General features: G+C 40.8%; 2 protein-coding genes across 2 annotated transcripts in view; one reads left to right on the forward strand and one right to left on the reverse strand.

Moving 5' to 3' along the window:
* gpr137c (G protein-coupled receptor 137c) overlaps window positions 1–603 on the reverse strand; it is a 12,153-nt gene extending 11,550 nt beyond the window's left edge. Inside the window, exon 1 of the mRNA XM_037696736.1 lies at window positions 250–603. Coding sequence (XP_037552664.1) covers window positions 250–603 — 354 coding nt within the window. The remainder of the gene's footprint in view (window positions 1–249) is intronic.
* A 1,253-nt stretch (window positions 604–1,856) lies between these two features.
* The window catches only part of txndc16 (thioredoxin domain containing 16), a 26,670-nt gene continuing 12,689 nt past the window's right edge, over window positions 1,857–15,837 (forward strand). The window contains exons 1-12 of the mRNA XM_037696329.1: window positions 1,857–2,022; window positions 4,564–4,646; window positions 4,750–4,823; window positions 6,631–6,705; window positions 7,489–7,610; window positions 10,278–10,368; window positions 10,440–10,599; window positions 10,829–10,998; window positions 14,259–14,319; window positions 14,395–14,515; window positions 14,598–14,744; window positions 14,820–14,879. Of these exons, the coding sequence (XP_037552257.1) occupies window positions 1,872–2,022; window positions 4,564–4,646; window positions 4,750–4,823; window positions 6,631–6,705; window positions 7,489–7,610; window positions 10,278–10,368; window positions 10,440–10,599; window positions 10,829–10,998; window positions 14,259–14,319; window positions 14,395–14,515; window positions 14,598–14,744; window positions 14,820–14,879 (1,315 nt within the window). The 5' untranslated portion in view covers window positions 1,857–1,871. The remainder of the gene's footprint in view (window positions 2,023–4,563; window positions 4,647–4,749; window positions 4,824–6,630; window positions 6,706–7,488; window positions 7,611–10,277; window positions 10,369–10,439; window positions 10,600–10,828; window positions 10,999–14,258; window positions 14,320–14,394; window positions 14,516–14,597; window positions 14,745–14,819; window positions 14,880–15,837) is intronic.

Consider the following 15,837-nt stretch of genomic DNA (forward strand, 5'->3'; position numbering starts at 1 on the left):
GTACGGTAAGCACCGGGCTGCGTATGGTTCTTCCACATTCCACTATGCGCCACTATTTAAGGGGAAATAAACAGGTTTTCCAACTATTTATTTCCAAGAAGCCTTGTCACAACAAAATAAACAAATGTCCTTACTTTTTGTGCACAGTGGGTCTCAGGACCCCCTCAGTTAGCAGATAAAGGGATGGATTCTGCCCTCGCAGGACAACAGGTCGCCAGGCCACAGAAAGTGCACGCTCAGCTGACTCACCTGTGTGAAGTAGAGGTTGAGCAGGCAGAGGGTGAAGAACTGCAGGCAGACTGGGCAGCAGTAGAGCAGCCAGTAGGCCAGAGGCTGCAGCTGGTTGGCCTGCGCCACATTTTGAAAGTAAAACGAGAAGAGGGTCGTTCTCAGAGCTGCCCACAGCAGGCAGAGGAACAGGAACACGCTCTGGAAGCTGAAGCGCTTGTGTCCGTAGAGCAAAATGAGCCAGAGCTGCAGGTACACGAACACAAAGAGGAAGGAGTAGAGCACCGTGTATAAGCTGGTCAAACTGAGCTCCAGCGTTGGAGAGAGGGCATCTCCGTTGGTCAACAAACCCGAACCCTCTCCTGCAGGAAACATCTCCACTGGAGGCTCACGGCTGGAAACAACAGAAGAAAAAAGGACGCTAAAAGTGAGCCAGACAAAAACACAACGAAACCCGAGCGAATAGCGTTAAAAGCAGTTTGTTTTGGCTAAAAACAAGTGGCATTATTAAACGCAAACTGCCAAACTGCCCATTCAGAATGAATAAGTCTAGGTTTAAAAGGCGGCAAGTTAAAAACGACATGAAAAAAAAGACAAGAGAGGCTCTTGTGTGATTGTCTGCAAAGCTGCTCTCTGCAAAAACAACTTGAGGGGGCGGGGGACCTCCAAATCAGCTGTGATGCGGTTTCAGACCCGCCCACTCGCTCTTAAAGAAACTAGCTCTCGTCCGGTCGCCATCTTGGCTCATTATGACATCACTTTAGGGAGAAACCGTGGAGCTCTGAGCCAAGTTTCTTGCTAGTTTCCGAGCTGTGAGAGGAAAAAAAACAGACCACGCCTGCTCGCGAGCTTGCATTCTCATTGGTTAATCTTGCCGCCCAGCCTCCAGAAATCTCCTTCGATTATTGGTGCACAGTGATGTCACTCCGTTAAAGGTTCGCCCTTGCTCTCTTGTGATTGGTCTATTTTTTTTAAAGAGAGGGACGATTCCCTTTTGTGATTGGCTTACAAAAAGAAATGGGCGTTTCTTCGTGAAAACAAGCGCGTTAATTTAGAGAAGTAGAAATCGTTTTAGCTTTCAAAATAAAAGCGTAAATATTATTAAGTCCTGAGCGGCAACATGCTGATGGTAATAAAAACACAAAAAAGGTAAAAATCATCTCTTTTAAAGTGAATCAGTATGCTAAAATTCACAATATGTATTTTAATGACGATAAGCAAACTATTTTAAACAGCACTGATTTTATTTTGAAAAGGAAATGCTATATTAGCCCCGGCAACTTAGCGGACACTCCGCAGAGGATTGAGCATCTTTTCCTGGAGACGTTTGTTTATTAATTTAGCGCGTAAACTGACGAGAAAACGCGAACTAGTTGTGTTTTCAACGTCGTATCCATCACGAACACACACAGCCTAAAAATGCATACAATTTATTTAAAGCTAATGTTAGCTACGTAGCATGCAGGCAGCTAAAAGTAGCCTAGCTGAGGTAACTGTTCTGTTTTTGTCGTCTTGTTGGCCATAAACAAATATAATCAACTTGTTTAGTTAAAACAAAGCCGTATTTAATAATATATGGTTGTATAAGGTGTTTTATTATATTAAAACACTTTTTCTTTCCAGGCAGAACACCACAAAGTGGCATGCTCAGGAGGATGGGGATTTGTTGTGTTTTCTTCCTGCTGTGCATGTGGTCAGGCGTGTGCACGTCAGATCAAATTGACTACACACCCGCAGAGTTTTACGACAAACTGCATTCTGGGAAGATGATGTTCATCTATTTTGAGCAACAAGGTAAGCTAACCCAAAATAGGTTCATTTATCTTTGGGGAAAGGTTACGAACAATAAATATCTTACCTGCTGCACATAGCTCTTCGAAGGACCTCAGTTTGAGAAACGGCGTTTGATTCTGACCGGAATAAGAAGCTGACGTCTCGTCCTAACAGATTTCTGTCATTTTGAAGCAACTCAAAACTCGTAAACCTCTCAGTAATTCATGTAGGAATGTTACAACCAAAAGAGTTCACAAGTTGCAGTAAAACTCGTTTTATTAGATGCAGCTAAAAACAATAAAGAACATAATACTGATCCATCCATTCATTATCGTTTTGATCCACCGTACCGCTGAAAATAATACCGATTTTTAGGCCTGTTGCGATAAACAATAAATCAAATAATCGCATGATGAATGAAAATCATCAACCTCATTTTCATTTACCGGCTTTATGTTTCGTTGCGTCTCTCTCTTTCTACTGAAGACACTGGATGACAAAAGGTTCAACTCCGGTGCTCTTCACTGACCCCTCCCTTTCTCTTTAAAATTGTTTTAACCGTCCAAAATCGCGTTTTTGGATCGCTAAAAGCAGCTAAGCTACGAGCTAAGCTAACAGGCCGACCTCGGGAAAACACCTCCGTCTTGTCGAAGCTCCAAAATTCACGGTTGGAACCCGTGCCTTCATGTAAAAAGTTGTTTTGCTCTGCAAAAAGAAGCTGAGAACTTGTTTACTGATTTTTTTTTTTTATTAAAAGCTTTGTGTGAAAAATGCTGAAGAGCTCAAATCACCGAGCGTCCGCCATGTCACCATGTCAGCTCATGTCACGTCTAGAGCCCTCCCTCCCATTTTTCTTAAAGAAACATGCTGCTCAACGATCCATCCTTTGGTTCAAACAATCTTATACTGCCATCAGATGGTCAAAAAAGGTACTACACTCAAATCAAATCAACATTTCTTCTAAAATTTGACAATTAATTATTGTTAAATTTCAAACAATATTATCGTTTATCGCAATAATTTCAGAGAAAATTAATCGCCCGGCAAAATTTGTTATTGTGACAGGCCTACCGATTTTGTTCAAATTAGTTGAAAAAACAATAAGCTACCATTAATTGTACAAGCAGGACACCTCACCCTGTCAACAGAACCGAGCGCCATGCCAACCAAACTGCACCCCACCCCCAGTCGGCAACTGCTGGTACTGACATAGCGCTAAGCTAACAGCGTGCAATACAGGCTCGCTAGCTAAAAAGCTAGAGGTAGCCCTCACGCAGCCTCTTCCCGCTCACTGAACCCTACCACCCCCCTCCCCGCTCGAAAACTGTCCGTTTAAACATTGTGCAGCTCAGACCTGTCTCCTCCCACCCCCACCCTCTGACAAAAATTACAGATAAGATGAGTGCCCTGCCATGGAAGTAATCTAGGGGAAACACTATAGAGGAACAAAAAAGATGCAAATTTCGCGTTCCGGGGCTTCAAAAATCACTTTCAGGTCACCAGATTTATATAAAAGTCGTTCAGAATGTAAAAAGGAGTTTATAATAAATTCCAACATTCCTTTTAAAGAATTCTGTACATCCAAAGTGTAACCGGACCACTGGAATCTGAGCCAAACGTGTGAACTAACATTTCCCAGTGTTCAGGGTTCGGAACATACGTGTGAAGGTTTTCTTAAATGTATCTTTAAACCTGTATCTCTCTGGGCCGACTGTTGTCGACTATTTGGAGACTCAAATTTGCGGGGGAAAAAGAGCCGAATGTTCATTTGTATTGAATTGACACATTTGCGGACGTCGCACAAATTCTTAACGAACTTCCAGAGAAATTCGAGCAAGAAGTTGCCGGGAGTACACGTAACTCATCAACACCCTCTTGCACCGCTCCCTTAACTTTCTTGGGCTTTTTGTGTCTGAAATTGAGAATTGTGTTAAATGTGTACCGGACAAAGTCATGAGTACACATGAGCTAATACGTACGGAGCGTCATCATCGGCGTATAGACTTACGGGACCAAACTCCCGCCAGCAAAGAGAGCAACCCAATCAAAACCAAATGCAAATCTGCAATTTAAAAATGATTTTTTTAACACTCTCACGATGAATTTAACAACATTCCCAGCCAGATTACCTATTCCTGCTCTGAATTCAAGTGAAGGACACGTGATATCTCCCCCAATCAAGAGCCAAAGACCGATCACCACCAAATGTCAGATGGGAAATACTCCCCCTGGCTGTACATGACTGCATATTAGTTACGTATTTAAATGTACTATTTACTAATAATTCTTAAACGTACGCATCACATCGTTGTGATGAAATTGAGAACGTTTGACACATTTGAGAAATCGGAACCATTGGAAGACTCTTCCTCCACTGCTTCCGCAGTCAAAGTCAAGAATGACCGGGTCATGTGGTGCCTGTAATGTCCGGTTCTTATTGGTAACCCCTCACAAAGCGGTCTCAAGTTTCTTGTCCTTTCTGACTCATAGAAACTCAATTGAGACTCGATTCTTAATACGTAAGAAAAAGAACGTTCTCTGTGATTTTGTCCCTGTTTACAGTCTCGCCAACCATCTCTCTGTTCCTGGCGGAGTTGGAGAAGTCAGCAGGAGCTCTGCAGGATTACGGAGTTCTGGTCGGAAAGGTACGGTACTAGGGGCCTTCTGCCTGCTCAGTGCTCCACCTGGTGCATCGTTTGTTCACAACCAACAAGTGGGTGGAAAGCAAATGCAGTTTTTGCTGTTTAGGTGAGCTGTAAGAAGGAGCTGGCTCCCTCATACTGCTCAGAGGAAAGACATCGGCACACGGCTTTTCTCTTCAGGTAGGTTAGATCACGGACCTCTAACAAATATAAATCAATGTTAAATGTTCCTTAATGCATCAGAAAAATTAGGAAATCAATACATGTACCATTGTATGCAGTCAATTTCAACATGACCTCAACGTAATGCCTCCAATATGACCACCAAGTGAAATCTAAAGCGGAACAATCGTCAACATTCTGTTCTTCTTGTAAGGACCGTTCATTTTCTCTTGTCCTACCCATAACTTCTGATCTGTTCACACTAATTTCATGAAACTTGATTCACATGTGCATCATCACTAGATAGAGTGTAATGTACGCTTTTCATCGCCCCAGCTCCAAGGTCAAAGTCACAAACCAAGGTCAATTTTTATACAAGATCGTTGCTTGTCAAGCATGTAACTTCTGATACGCTCAAGATAATTGACCAAAACTTCATATGAATTTGTACCACCACTAGACAGTGTGTCGTTGACATAATGGATCATCTAAGTCAAGCAAGAAATGCCTTCAGAAGGTTTAACAATGTTTGGAGGTCCCAGGAGTACAGCAGAAAGACCAAGTTGAAGCTGTACCAGAGCTTTGTACTCTCTACCTCGTTATATGGATCAAAGCGCTGGAGGACAACGACCAGTGATCTCAACAAGCTCTCCGTTTTTCACACAAGGAGCCTGTAAAACATACTGAGAGTCTTCTGGCCCAACACCGTCTTAAAGGATCAACTGCTTGTTCCTTGTCAAGACAGCATGGACACCATCATTACGCAGAGAATTTGGATTGGGCATGTGCTTAGGAAAGAACCTGGTAATGTTGCAATTCAATTCAAAAATACTTTATTAATCCCTAAGGGAAATGAATTGATGTTGTAGCTCATCATCCTGGTTTCATTAGAGTTGTTATAGATGCTGATGGTTTTGGGTAGGGAGGATTTCTTGTAGCAGTCCGTCCCATAGCATATCCAAAGAAACTGGCTGCAGATGCCGATCCGTCCACCCAGACCCTGCAGGCCTCTTGTCCACTTGGGCAGCAGGACTGCCTGAATGCCGGCAGAACTCCTCCCCGAGCAATGGCCATTTCTCGCAGCAGCCTGCCGAGCCCCTCGTCGCTGCAGACTTAACTGCAGGTGCCAGGGGACCATCTCGTCAGGCACTCGAGCACAGCTTCCAGGTAGACGGTAATGCATCCACGGCACCTCCTTTTCAACTCATTTGGGATTTGGGGCTGTAGTTGAGGTCTTATTTGGGCTTTTGAGATGTTAATCAGCAGCTCCCAGTTGTAGAAAACCACCTTGTTGTTATGGTTACGCATCATAACAAATGCCCAAATGTGAAAAAGGATTTCTGTAAAAATCCTTCCAGCCGCACAGCGTCTGATACCAGAGGAAGTAATCATCCGAAAAAAGTGACTTGCATCCAGAAAAATTTGTAATTAAAGTTTTCAAACGTAAAATCTTCACAATGAACGTGAGCGAGCTGCTCCAACATGCAGCCACCTTGAGCGGCGCAATTCTGGAACACAGAGTCACCCGCGCAGCCTTCCATCGGACGCCAGAAGGAAAGCGCCAGCGAGGCAGACCGAAGAACGCCTGGCGACGAACGGTAGAGGTGGAGGTGAAACCCATAAACCACACCTGGGGTACCATCCGGAAGTTGACCCAACACAGACACGAGTGGACGACCTTCATTGCTGCCCTTCATGCCAGTGGGCATAGTGGGCAGTAAGTATGTTTATATGCTACAGATTAATGCTGTATAAAAGCTTGGCGACGCGCATATAGTGGTTCTCGTTAATGGTCTCTGTAACCGTGCCTTTTTTGTGTTGGCAGGGGCGGCAGGGAGTTCTTGAGCTTTAATCTGGACACCGTCTTTGACGTCAGCTCCATTGTGTCAGAAGTCCTATTGTGAGTAAACGACTGAGGAACAGCGTGTTCTGTGAGTCAAGTGGGAAACGTAGACTTAAATCATATCACAGTTGGTCTTTATTTATATTTTACTGAAACGGAGACAAAGTGCTGAATCACTGTGTCATAAACTGAAGCTACCTCATGAGTCATCAGTTTTGTAGAAGCATCTTTTACAGCAGCAGCTCGCTAGTTATCTTCTGTAGGACTTAGTCTCTCACGTGGTTGTGGAGGAATTTTGACCCTCTCTTTTTTTACAATGTTGCTTCAGTTCATTGAGGTTTGCAGCTCCATGAAAGTCCTACCGTAGTGTTTCCATCGAGTCGAGCTCTGAACTTCGACTGGACCGTTAAGTCTTTCCACTTTTAGCTGTTTTGTAGATTAGCTGCTGTTTGGGATCTTTTTTTGTTGTATCACTACCAAGTTTGGGTCGAGCTTCAGCTGTCAAGATGGCCTCACATTTGACTCTAGAACCCTGTGGTGTACAGAGGACCTCGTGTTCTACTCAGTGACTGCAAGGAACCCAAACCATCAGCCCTCCACCTCCGTGCTGACAGCTGGTAGGAGGTGTTTGCGCTGATAACATCCTCCTCTGCATTTCAGCCAAACAACTCCACTTTGGTCTCGCCAGTTTCAGAAGTCTTGTGGTTCCACTTGCAAACTTTAACCCAACAAGAACATAATAATATAGAAAAAATAAAAATAAAAAAAAGGTCCGTTTTCATTTCGTGACTGTAGTTTGATGCATTTTTGTCATTTTTCATTGGTCTCTTTGTCCTCCAGTGCCATTCTGCGCGACGAGGTAAAATACGTCCACACAGACGCTGACCTTCTGGCCATGGAGAGGTCAGCTAAAGGGAAGAAGGACATTGTCCTCGGTTATGTCCACAGTCTGGGAACTCGAGGTGAGGGTACAAAATAAGATACAGAGGGAAAGTGAAAGTGACGGAAGGTGTTCTAAAGGTACCTTTTTGACCAAAGGGTCAAATCCTGGTCCTGGAGGACCTCTGTCCTGCATGTTTTGTTAGTTTCTTTGCTCCAACACACCTGATTCAATGGTTGGATTACCTCTTCATGTTCTGTAGGAGCCTGTTAATCACCCACTGATTTAAATCAGGTGTGTTGGAGCAGAGAAGAGCCCCGCCCACATCAGAGAAAATTATAAATTACCTCATTTTCTACGGGTTCCTACAGTCTGAACAGACAGGGATAAAAATACCTTTAGTCCTGAAAACAACTCTGGTGAGCGCACACCTAGAATGATATTAGAAAAACTAGATAATGCTTTTCCTGAGAAAATACAGCGCTGAATGATTTAGATGAAAACTGCTTAAAAAGCTGAAGCTTAATTGAAAGACGTCAGTAGCTGAAAATTGGAAAAATTAATCAGCAAGAAGTGCAAAAAGCGGAAAAATAGGTGCAAAAATAATTGTAATTCAGCATAAAATCTACACTGAGCAGAAACAGCAATAATTGGATCAAATCGAACCAAAAAAGCTGAAGAAAATGATGAAATTAGCAAAAAGAGGCTGGAAAAAACATACAAAGTTGAAATTATTCAAAAGAATCACAAAATGTGGAAATCCCACCAATAAACAGGAAAAAGCTAAAACTGATCAGAAAAACATGTATAAAGTAGCTGAAAACCCCCCAAAAAGCTGAATTTAGCAGCAATAAGCTGAACTAGAACAAAAGCTGAAATGAGCCGTAAAAGATTGTAAACAGCACAAACGATTTGAAGGATGTGAAGAGAGCTCCATTCATTTTCAATGGAAAAACATGGCTGATAAAGCTAAATATTTCAAAAAGTAACAAATGCACACATACCAAAAGCCACAGCAGGAACGTCCCGAACGAGCCGAACGTTTTGACATATGAACTGTTGAAATAGCAGAAAAATTGCAGAACGAGTTGCATGCCGAAAAATGTACGGAAGAAAAGTGGATCTCAACTAGAGAATAGCATTTCCTGTGAAAATGCAGCGCGAATACTTATTGCTGAAGAACTTGCTGAAAAACAGCTGAAATTAGCTAAAAATATGCTGAAATGTAGCTGAAATGGAAGAACAAGCCTAAGTTAGCATAAGAAAGCAGGAATACATATTTGCTTTCTTATGTTTAAATAAGCAAATAGTTGCAAAAAAAGTTAGGAAATTAGCTAGAAAAGCTGAAATTAGCATCAACAAAAAAAAAGCTAAAAAGTAGCTGAAAAGGGAGAAAGAAGCTTAAACTACCAGAAGACAGTGGAAGGAGTTGAAATAAGTAAAAAAACAAAACAAAAAAAAACTTAGAATTAGCTGGAAAAGCTAAATTTAGCACAAAACAGCTAAATAGTAGCTGAAATAGCAGAAAACGCTGAAATTAGTAGAAATAAGTTGAAAGGAGCTTAACAAGCTGAAATTAGCATAAATAAGTTTTTAAGACTGAAAGTAGCAGAAATTACCACAAAAAAACACATTTATTTGAAAACAGCTGAAATTAGCTTAAAAAAAAAAAAAGCTAAAAACTTTGCTGAAAATGTAGAACAAGCTTAAATTAGCATAAATAAGTAGAGAGAGCACATTTTTGCCCGAATTAGGCTGAAAGACACAGAAATGAGGTGGACATTACCTTAAAAAGGCTGAAATTAGCAAAAAATACACTTAACGTACCGTACTTTGTGCCGTACGCTTCGCCCTGCCGTATAAATTGCATCAGTCCAAATATGTCTAATGAAGTGGAAAAAAACATAAATAAGTTGCTTCGCCGTATAAGTCGCATCTATTGGTTATAAATTTTGGGAAAAACAAATACGTCGCTTCAGTGTATAAGTTGCAGGGCATGCTAATTTATGCAAAAACTGTGACTTATACAGCGAAAATTACGGTAGCTTAACAAGCAAAAAGAAGCTTAAATCAGCAGAAGGAAGTGGAGAGAACACATTTTTTGCTGAATTAGGCTGAAGAAAGTGGAAATGAGTGCAAAAAAATGTGGGATTAGTTGATAAGCTAAAATTAGCACAAAAACAGCTAAAAAGTAGCTGAAATGGTAGAAATGCTGAAACTTGCAGAGACGAGCTGAAATTAGCAGAAAGAAGTTAGAAGAAAAATAGAGTTAGCAAAAATAATCTGAAAGGAGCACAAAACAAATGAAACAACAACAGCTGAAAGTAGCTGAAAAAAAGTTTAAATTGGCACAAAGCAGCTGAAGCAGAACAGAATGTGAAAGGAGCAGTAAAAGGTTGTATCTAAAGATGTGATGGAAGGAAAATGAGCTCAATTCAAAAGTGTCAGAAAAGGCTAAATATTTCAAAAAGCTAAAATTGCACCAATTCCAAAAGTCGCAGCAGGATTGTCCAGAAAGAGCCGAACGTTTTATGATTTGTTGAAACGGCACAAAAATTGTGGAACGAGAAGACAAACGGATCACAACGGAGTGAATGATTCAGAGACGTTCACAGTATTAAAGACGGATTATATAACTCTTTAATATTATTTTGCCATACGAGTGCTGCTAATGTTTGATGGATTTACTGAATTGGTGTAATTATAATCTTAAAAAAAAGCTTTTTTTTTCTGTTTTCTGTGAATTCAGATCACAGATCTTTGATGGAGATGGCGTACGTGTACGGCTCCAAATACCAGTTTGTTCTTATAACCGGCGGTCCGGTTCTGAAGCAGCTGGAGTGAGTGTTCCCTTCGGTGTTTGATTAGATTTTATTGATCAAATAAAAGCCTCGGCGTCTTCTTTTTTCAGAGCCAACGAGTCGTCTCTGTTGTCTGGAGTGTGGTTCCTTCACTGTAGGGGTCACATGACCCCGGTGACCTCTGAGCGCTGCCCCTCGACGCGCATGAGGACGACCCTGTCTACCCTGAACCTCCACGCCTTCCTGCAGCTCATGGAGGCGCCGCTGGTGGTAAACAGGATGCACGTCTAACCAAATCAGAAAGCTTTCATCGTTTCCTGAACATCAGAACATATTTTACCCTCCTGCTGCCCTAAGCTAAAGCCTCAGGAGCCATTTTGACCCAAAGGCAGCTGGAGGGTTGCGCTAAAGAGTTTGTATAGTTTTTCAGATCCCATTAGGAAGTCATCAGTTCATATAATTTATTCATACATGTTTGTGCTCCTTGTGTCTCTGTCAGTCTGACGTATACGTCGACCCCTCCTCGGTCCCGCCCCCGCAGTCCCCCTACCAGCTGACCCCCCAGGTATTCTTGTTTTCCCACCCTGCGACGGAGCACCTGGACCGGAACGTGGCCTCTGAGCTGGCCTGGAGGCTGCGTGGTCTCGCTGTGCTGCTGCTCGTGCACAGGTACGTGAACTTGTTCAGTCTGACTGGTGGAAAATCCACTTCAAGCTTTTAGAGGATTTTTAGATATTTTGACTTCATCGTTTTCACAAGCACCCTACAGTTAGAAGTATAAATATTGATTTCAATTATACTACTAATACTATTGTTATTGTTAATATCACATAGTGTATGGCAGTTGGTTTTAATATACGGTATACCAAATCACACATTGTATGGCAAAAGATTTTATTATATAACCAAATCCCATGCAATATGGGAAGCAGTTTTATTACGTGGCGTCTCTGGGCAGCACGTCTCATCCCCAAAATGCCCCCTGGGCGCTTTCAATAGCTGCCCACTGCACCACCTGGTGGTGGATGGGTTAAATGCAGAGACTAATTTCGCCATTGTATGGAAACATACAGTGCTGACATTGTAATGACATTATTATTATTATTATTATTATTATTATTATGTAACCAAGTCATGCAGTGTATGGCAGGCGGTTCTACTATATAACCAAATCACACGTTGTATGGCAAGCAGTTCTATTATATAACCAAATCATGTTGTGTATGGCAGGCGGTTGCATTATATAACCAAATCACATGTGTTGCAAGCAGTTCTATTATATAACCAAATCATTAGTATATGGCAAGCAGTTTTATTATATAAACAAGTCACACGCAGAGTATGGCAGGCAGTTATATTATATAACCAAGTCACATGTTCTATGGCAGGCAGTTTTATTATATAACCAAATCACACAATGTATGGCAGGCAGTTTCTTTATGTAATCACATTTCTCTTAAATACTTTTTAAGATATCAACAATGCTTTTCCTCCTTTTAGCTTCGACATTCTTACGAGTCAGAAGTGAAGTGAAAAAAAATCCACAATAAAAACAACTGCCATATGCTACATAATTTGGTATACATTTAAATCACCTGCCGTACGCAGTTTGATTTGGTATATATTTAAACCAAATGACTTACGCTGTGCGATTTTATTACTTAATAAAACTGCCTGAAATTCACCGTGTGATTACAAACCGGATTCCAAAAAAGTTGGGACACTAAACAAATTGTGAATAAAAACTGAATGCAATGATGTGGAGATGGCAAGTGTCAATATTTTATTCGTAATATAACATAGATGACAGATCAAAAGTTTATCTGAGTAAATGTAACATTTTAAAGGAAAAATTATGTTGATTCAAAATTTCACAGTGTCAATAAATTCCAAAAAAGTTGGGACAAGTAGCAATAAGTGGCTGGAAAAAGGAAATTGAGCATATAACGAACAGCTGGAAGACCAATTAACACTAATTAGGTCAATTGACAACATGATTGGGTATAAAAAGAGCTTCTCAGAGTGTCAGTGTCTCTCAGAAGCCAAGATGGTAAGAGGATCACCAATTCCACCATTGTTGCGCAGAAAGATAGTGCAGCAATACCAGAATGGTGTTACCCAGCGTAAAATAGCAAAGACTTTTAAGTTATCATCATCAAAAGATTCAGAGAATCTGGAACAATCGCTGTGCGTAAGGGTCAAGGCCGTAAAACTCTACTGGATGCTCGTGATCTCCGGGCCCTTAAACGTCACTGCACCTCAAACAGGAATGCCACTGTCAAGGAAATAACAGAATGGGCTCAGGAATACTTCCAGAAAGCATTGTCAGTGAACACAATCCACCGTGCCATCCACCGTTGCCAGCTGAAACTCTACAGTGCAAAGAGGAAGCCATTTCTAAGCGAGCTCCACAAGCTCAGACGTTTGCACTGGGGCAGGGGTCATTTAAAATGGAGTGTGACAAAATGGAAGACTGTTCTGTGTCAGATGAGTCATGATTTGAAGTTCTTTATGGAACACTGGGACGCCATGTCATCCAGACCAGAGAGGACAAGGATAGCCCAAGTTGTTATCAACGCTCCGTTCAGAAGCCTGCATCACTGATGGTATGGGGTTGCATGAGCGCTTGTGGCATGGGCAGCTTGCATGTCTGGAAAGGCACCATTAATTCAGAGAACTATGTTCAGGTTCTAGAACAACATATGCTCCCATCTAGACGTCATCTCTTTCAGGGAAGACCCTGCATTTTTCAACACGATAATGCCAGACCACATTCTGCAGCAATCACAACATCATGGCTACGTAGGAGAAGGATCCGGGTACTGAAATGGCCAGCCTGCAGTCCAGATCTTTCACCTATAGAGAACATTTGGCGCGTCATAAAGAGGAAGGTGCGACAAAGAAGGCCCAAGACGATTGAACAGTTAGAGGCCTGTATTAGACATGAATGGGAGAGCATTCCTATTTCTATACTTGAGAAACTGGTCTCCTCTGTCCCCAGACGTCTGTTGAGTGTTGGAAGAAGAAGGGGGGATGCCACACAGTGGTAAAAATGGACTGGTCCCAACATTTTGGAATCTGGTTTGTACAATGAAATGTTCAGAATGAGAAGAATTGATTTGACTCGTTAAAAACAAAACAAACAAACAAGAAATAATAAAGCGTACAATAAGGGTACAAAATAAATACCAAAAAGTGGAAAAAGTAATTATAATATTTACAAGGTCCTAAACAGAGAGAGTAAACAACAACATGGTAGAATATAGCAGTGCAAGCAGGATGAATTCGTATGAATAAGTATTTCAAGGTAGTAATATAAGCTAAAATGCATGGTTGGTTAATTTGGTTATATATTAAAACCACCTGCCATACACTGGGATTTGATTATATAATAAAAATGCCATCCATACACCATGTGATTTAGTATACCTGTATATTAAAACCAAATGCCATATGCAGCATGATTTGCTTATGTAATAAAACGGCCTGCCATACAGTGTGGGATTTAAATATTTATTAAAAACACAAGCCATACACTGTGTGATTTGGTTATATAATAAAACTACCTGCCATACCATGTATGGTTTGGTTATACATATATATTAATACGAACTGCCATATGATGTGTTTATTCATTAGTTCAACCTTTATTTAGACGGGTTAATCCCACTGAGCCTCGAGGACTCGTTTACAGTAGACCTGATTTCTTAAAGAGTGATGGCAACAATAGACAATCATAAAATAGTGGTTTGTTATATATTAAAACTGCCTGCCATACTTCAGTCAGCTTAAGTGAAGGAAAAAAGCAGAAGTTGAGCGCGTGTGTGGAAGATAAATGCGCATGAGTTGTAACAAAAAGTAAATATAAACGTTTTTTTAATTTTTTTTTGCCAAGACTGAAAACTGTCTCCTGCTTGTCTGTTTTCCAGAGAGAGTCCTGCGGTTAAAAGCCCGGATGAGTACAACGCTGCCTACCGGCTGCCTGCCAAGGTACCATGTTCATTACCTGTCACATTCAACAGGATTATTTTCTTTACTTGTGTGTGTGTGTGTGTGTGTGTGTAGAGCTCTGAGGTGAAGTACTTGACCTTACACAGCCTCGATGGTGTGTTGGAGCTCCTCACAGATAAAGAAGAGGAAGAACAGGAGGAGGATGAAGAGGAGAATGAGGAGGGTTTACGTTTCGGTATGCAGAGGAATAAACAGAGAGGTGAAAACAGAGTAATCGGGGTGTTGATTTGTGTATTTGTATGTGAATCTGTTTCCAGAGAGGCTGGATGATGAAATTGCGGCGGCTGTTTTTGAAAATCGAAACAATCAGCCGGACACGGACTCCATCGCTCAGCTAACCTCTGACAACTTCCACGTTGAAGTTGCACAAAGCAGCCTCACGGTGGCGTTCTTCTACCTCAAATGTAAGAGGACCAGCTCCCTTTGCTCATCGTGCTTGGTCAATAAAAAGAACCAGCTGACTGTTTGTCCTCCACCAGGGGACGCCGTGTCCATGGCGTTTCTTAGCTCCTTCATTCAAGTTGCAGAGAGACTTGCAGGTAAACAGCACGTGCAGTTGTTTGTTCAAAACAACACGGTATCAGAAAGGGAAGTGATGAGGATCATTGTCAGGACCATGCTGAACATTTCAGGAATTTGTTGCTCATATTCTTCGACACCTTTACATGTCCGAATTTACAGCTTGCAGAGATTTAATACTGATCTGTGTTTTAGTTCTGAGTGGAGCTGGTTTTTAAGTAAGTAAGTCAACTTTATTGATAAAACAGATAAAATCACAAAGTGCTTTACAGAAATATAGAATACAGGCTTAAAACAAAAACATTAAGAACATCTGATAAAAAAAACAGTAAGAACAGCTGATAAAAACAAGAAAAATTGATAAAAGACAGTAAGAACAGCAAGAAAAACAAGAAGAACAGCTGATAAAAAACAATAAGAGCAGCTGATAAAAACAAGAAGAACAGCTGATAAAAACAAGAACAGCAGCTAATAAAAACTGTAAGAACAGCTGATAAAAATTACCAAGAACAGCTGATAAAAACAGTAAGAACCTTTGATGAAAATGGTAAGAACAGCTGATAAAAACAATAAGAACAGCTGATAAAAACAAGAAGAACAGCTAATAAAAACAATAAGAACAGCTGATAAAATTAGTAAGAATATTTGATAAAAACAGTAAGAACCTTTGATAAAAACGGTAAGATCATTTGATAAAAACAGTAAGAACCTTTGATGAAAATGGTAAGAACAGCTGATAAAAACAATAAGAACAGCTGATAAAATTAGTAAGAATATTTGATAAAAACAGTAAGAACCTTTGATAAAAACAGTAAGATCATTTGATAAAAACAGTAAGAACAGCTGATAAAAACGGTAAGAACATCTGATAAAAACGGTAAGAACATCTGATAAAAAACGGTAAGAACATCTGATAAAAAACAGTAAGAATATCTGATAAAACACAGTAAGAACATCTGATAAAACACAGTAAGAACA

This window comes from Nematolebias whitei, chromosome 23, assembly GCF_014905685.2.
Source record: "Nematolebias whitei isolate Nwh7 chromosome 23, NemWhi1, whole genome shotgun sequence".
NCBI classification, from domain to species: Eukaryota; Metazoa; Chordata; class Actinopteri; order Cyprinodontiformes; family Rivulidae; genus Nematolebias; species Nematolebias whitei.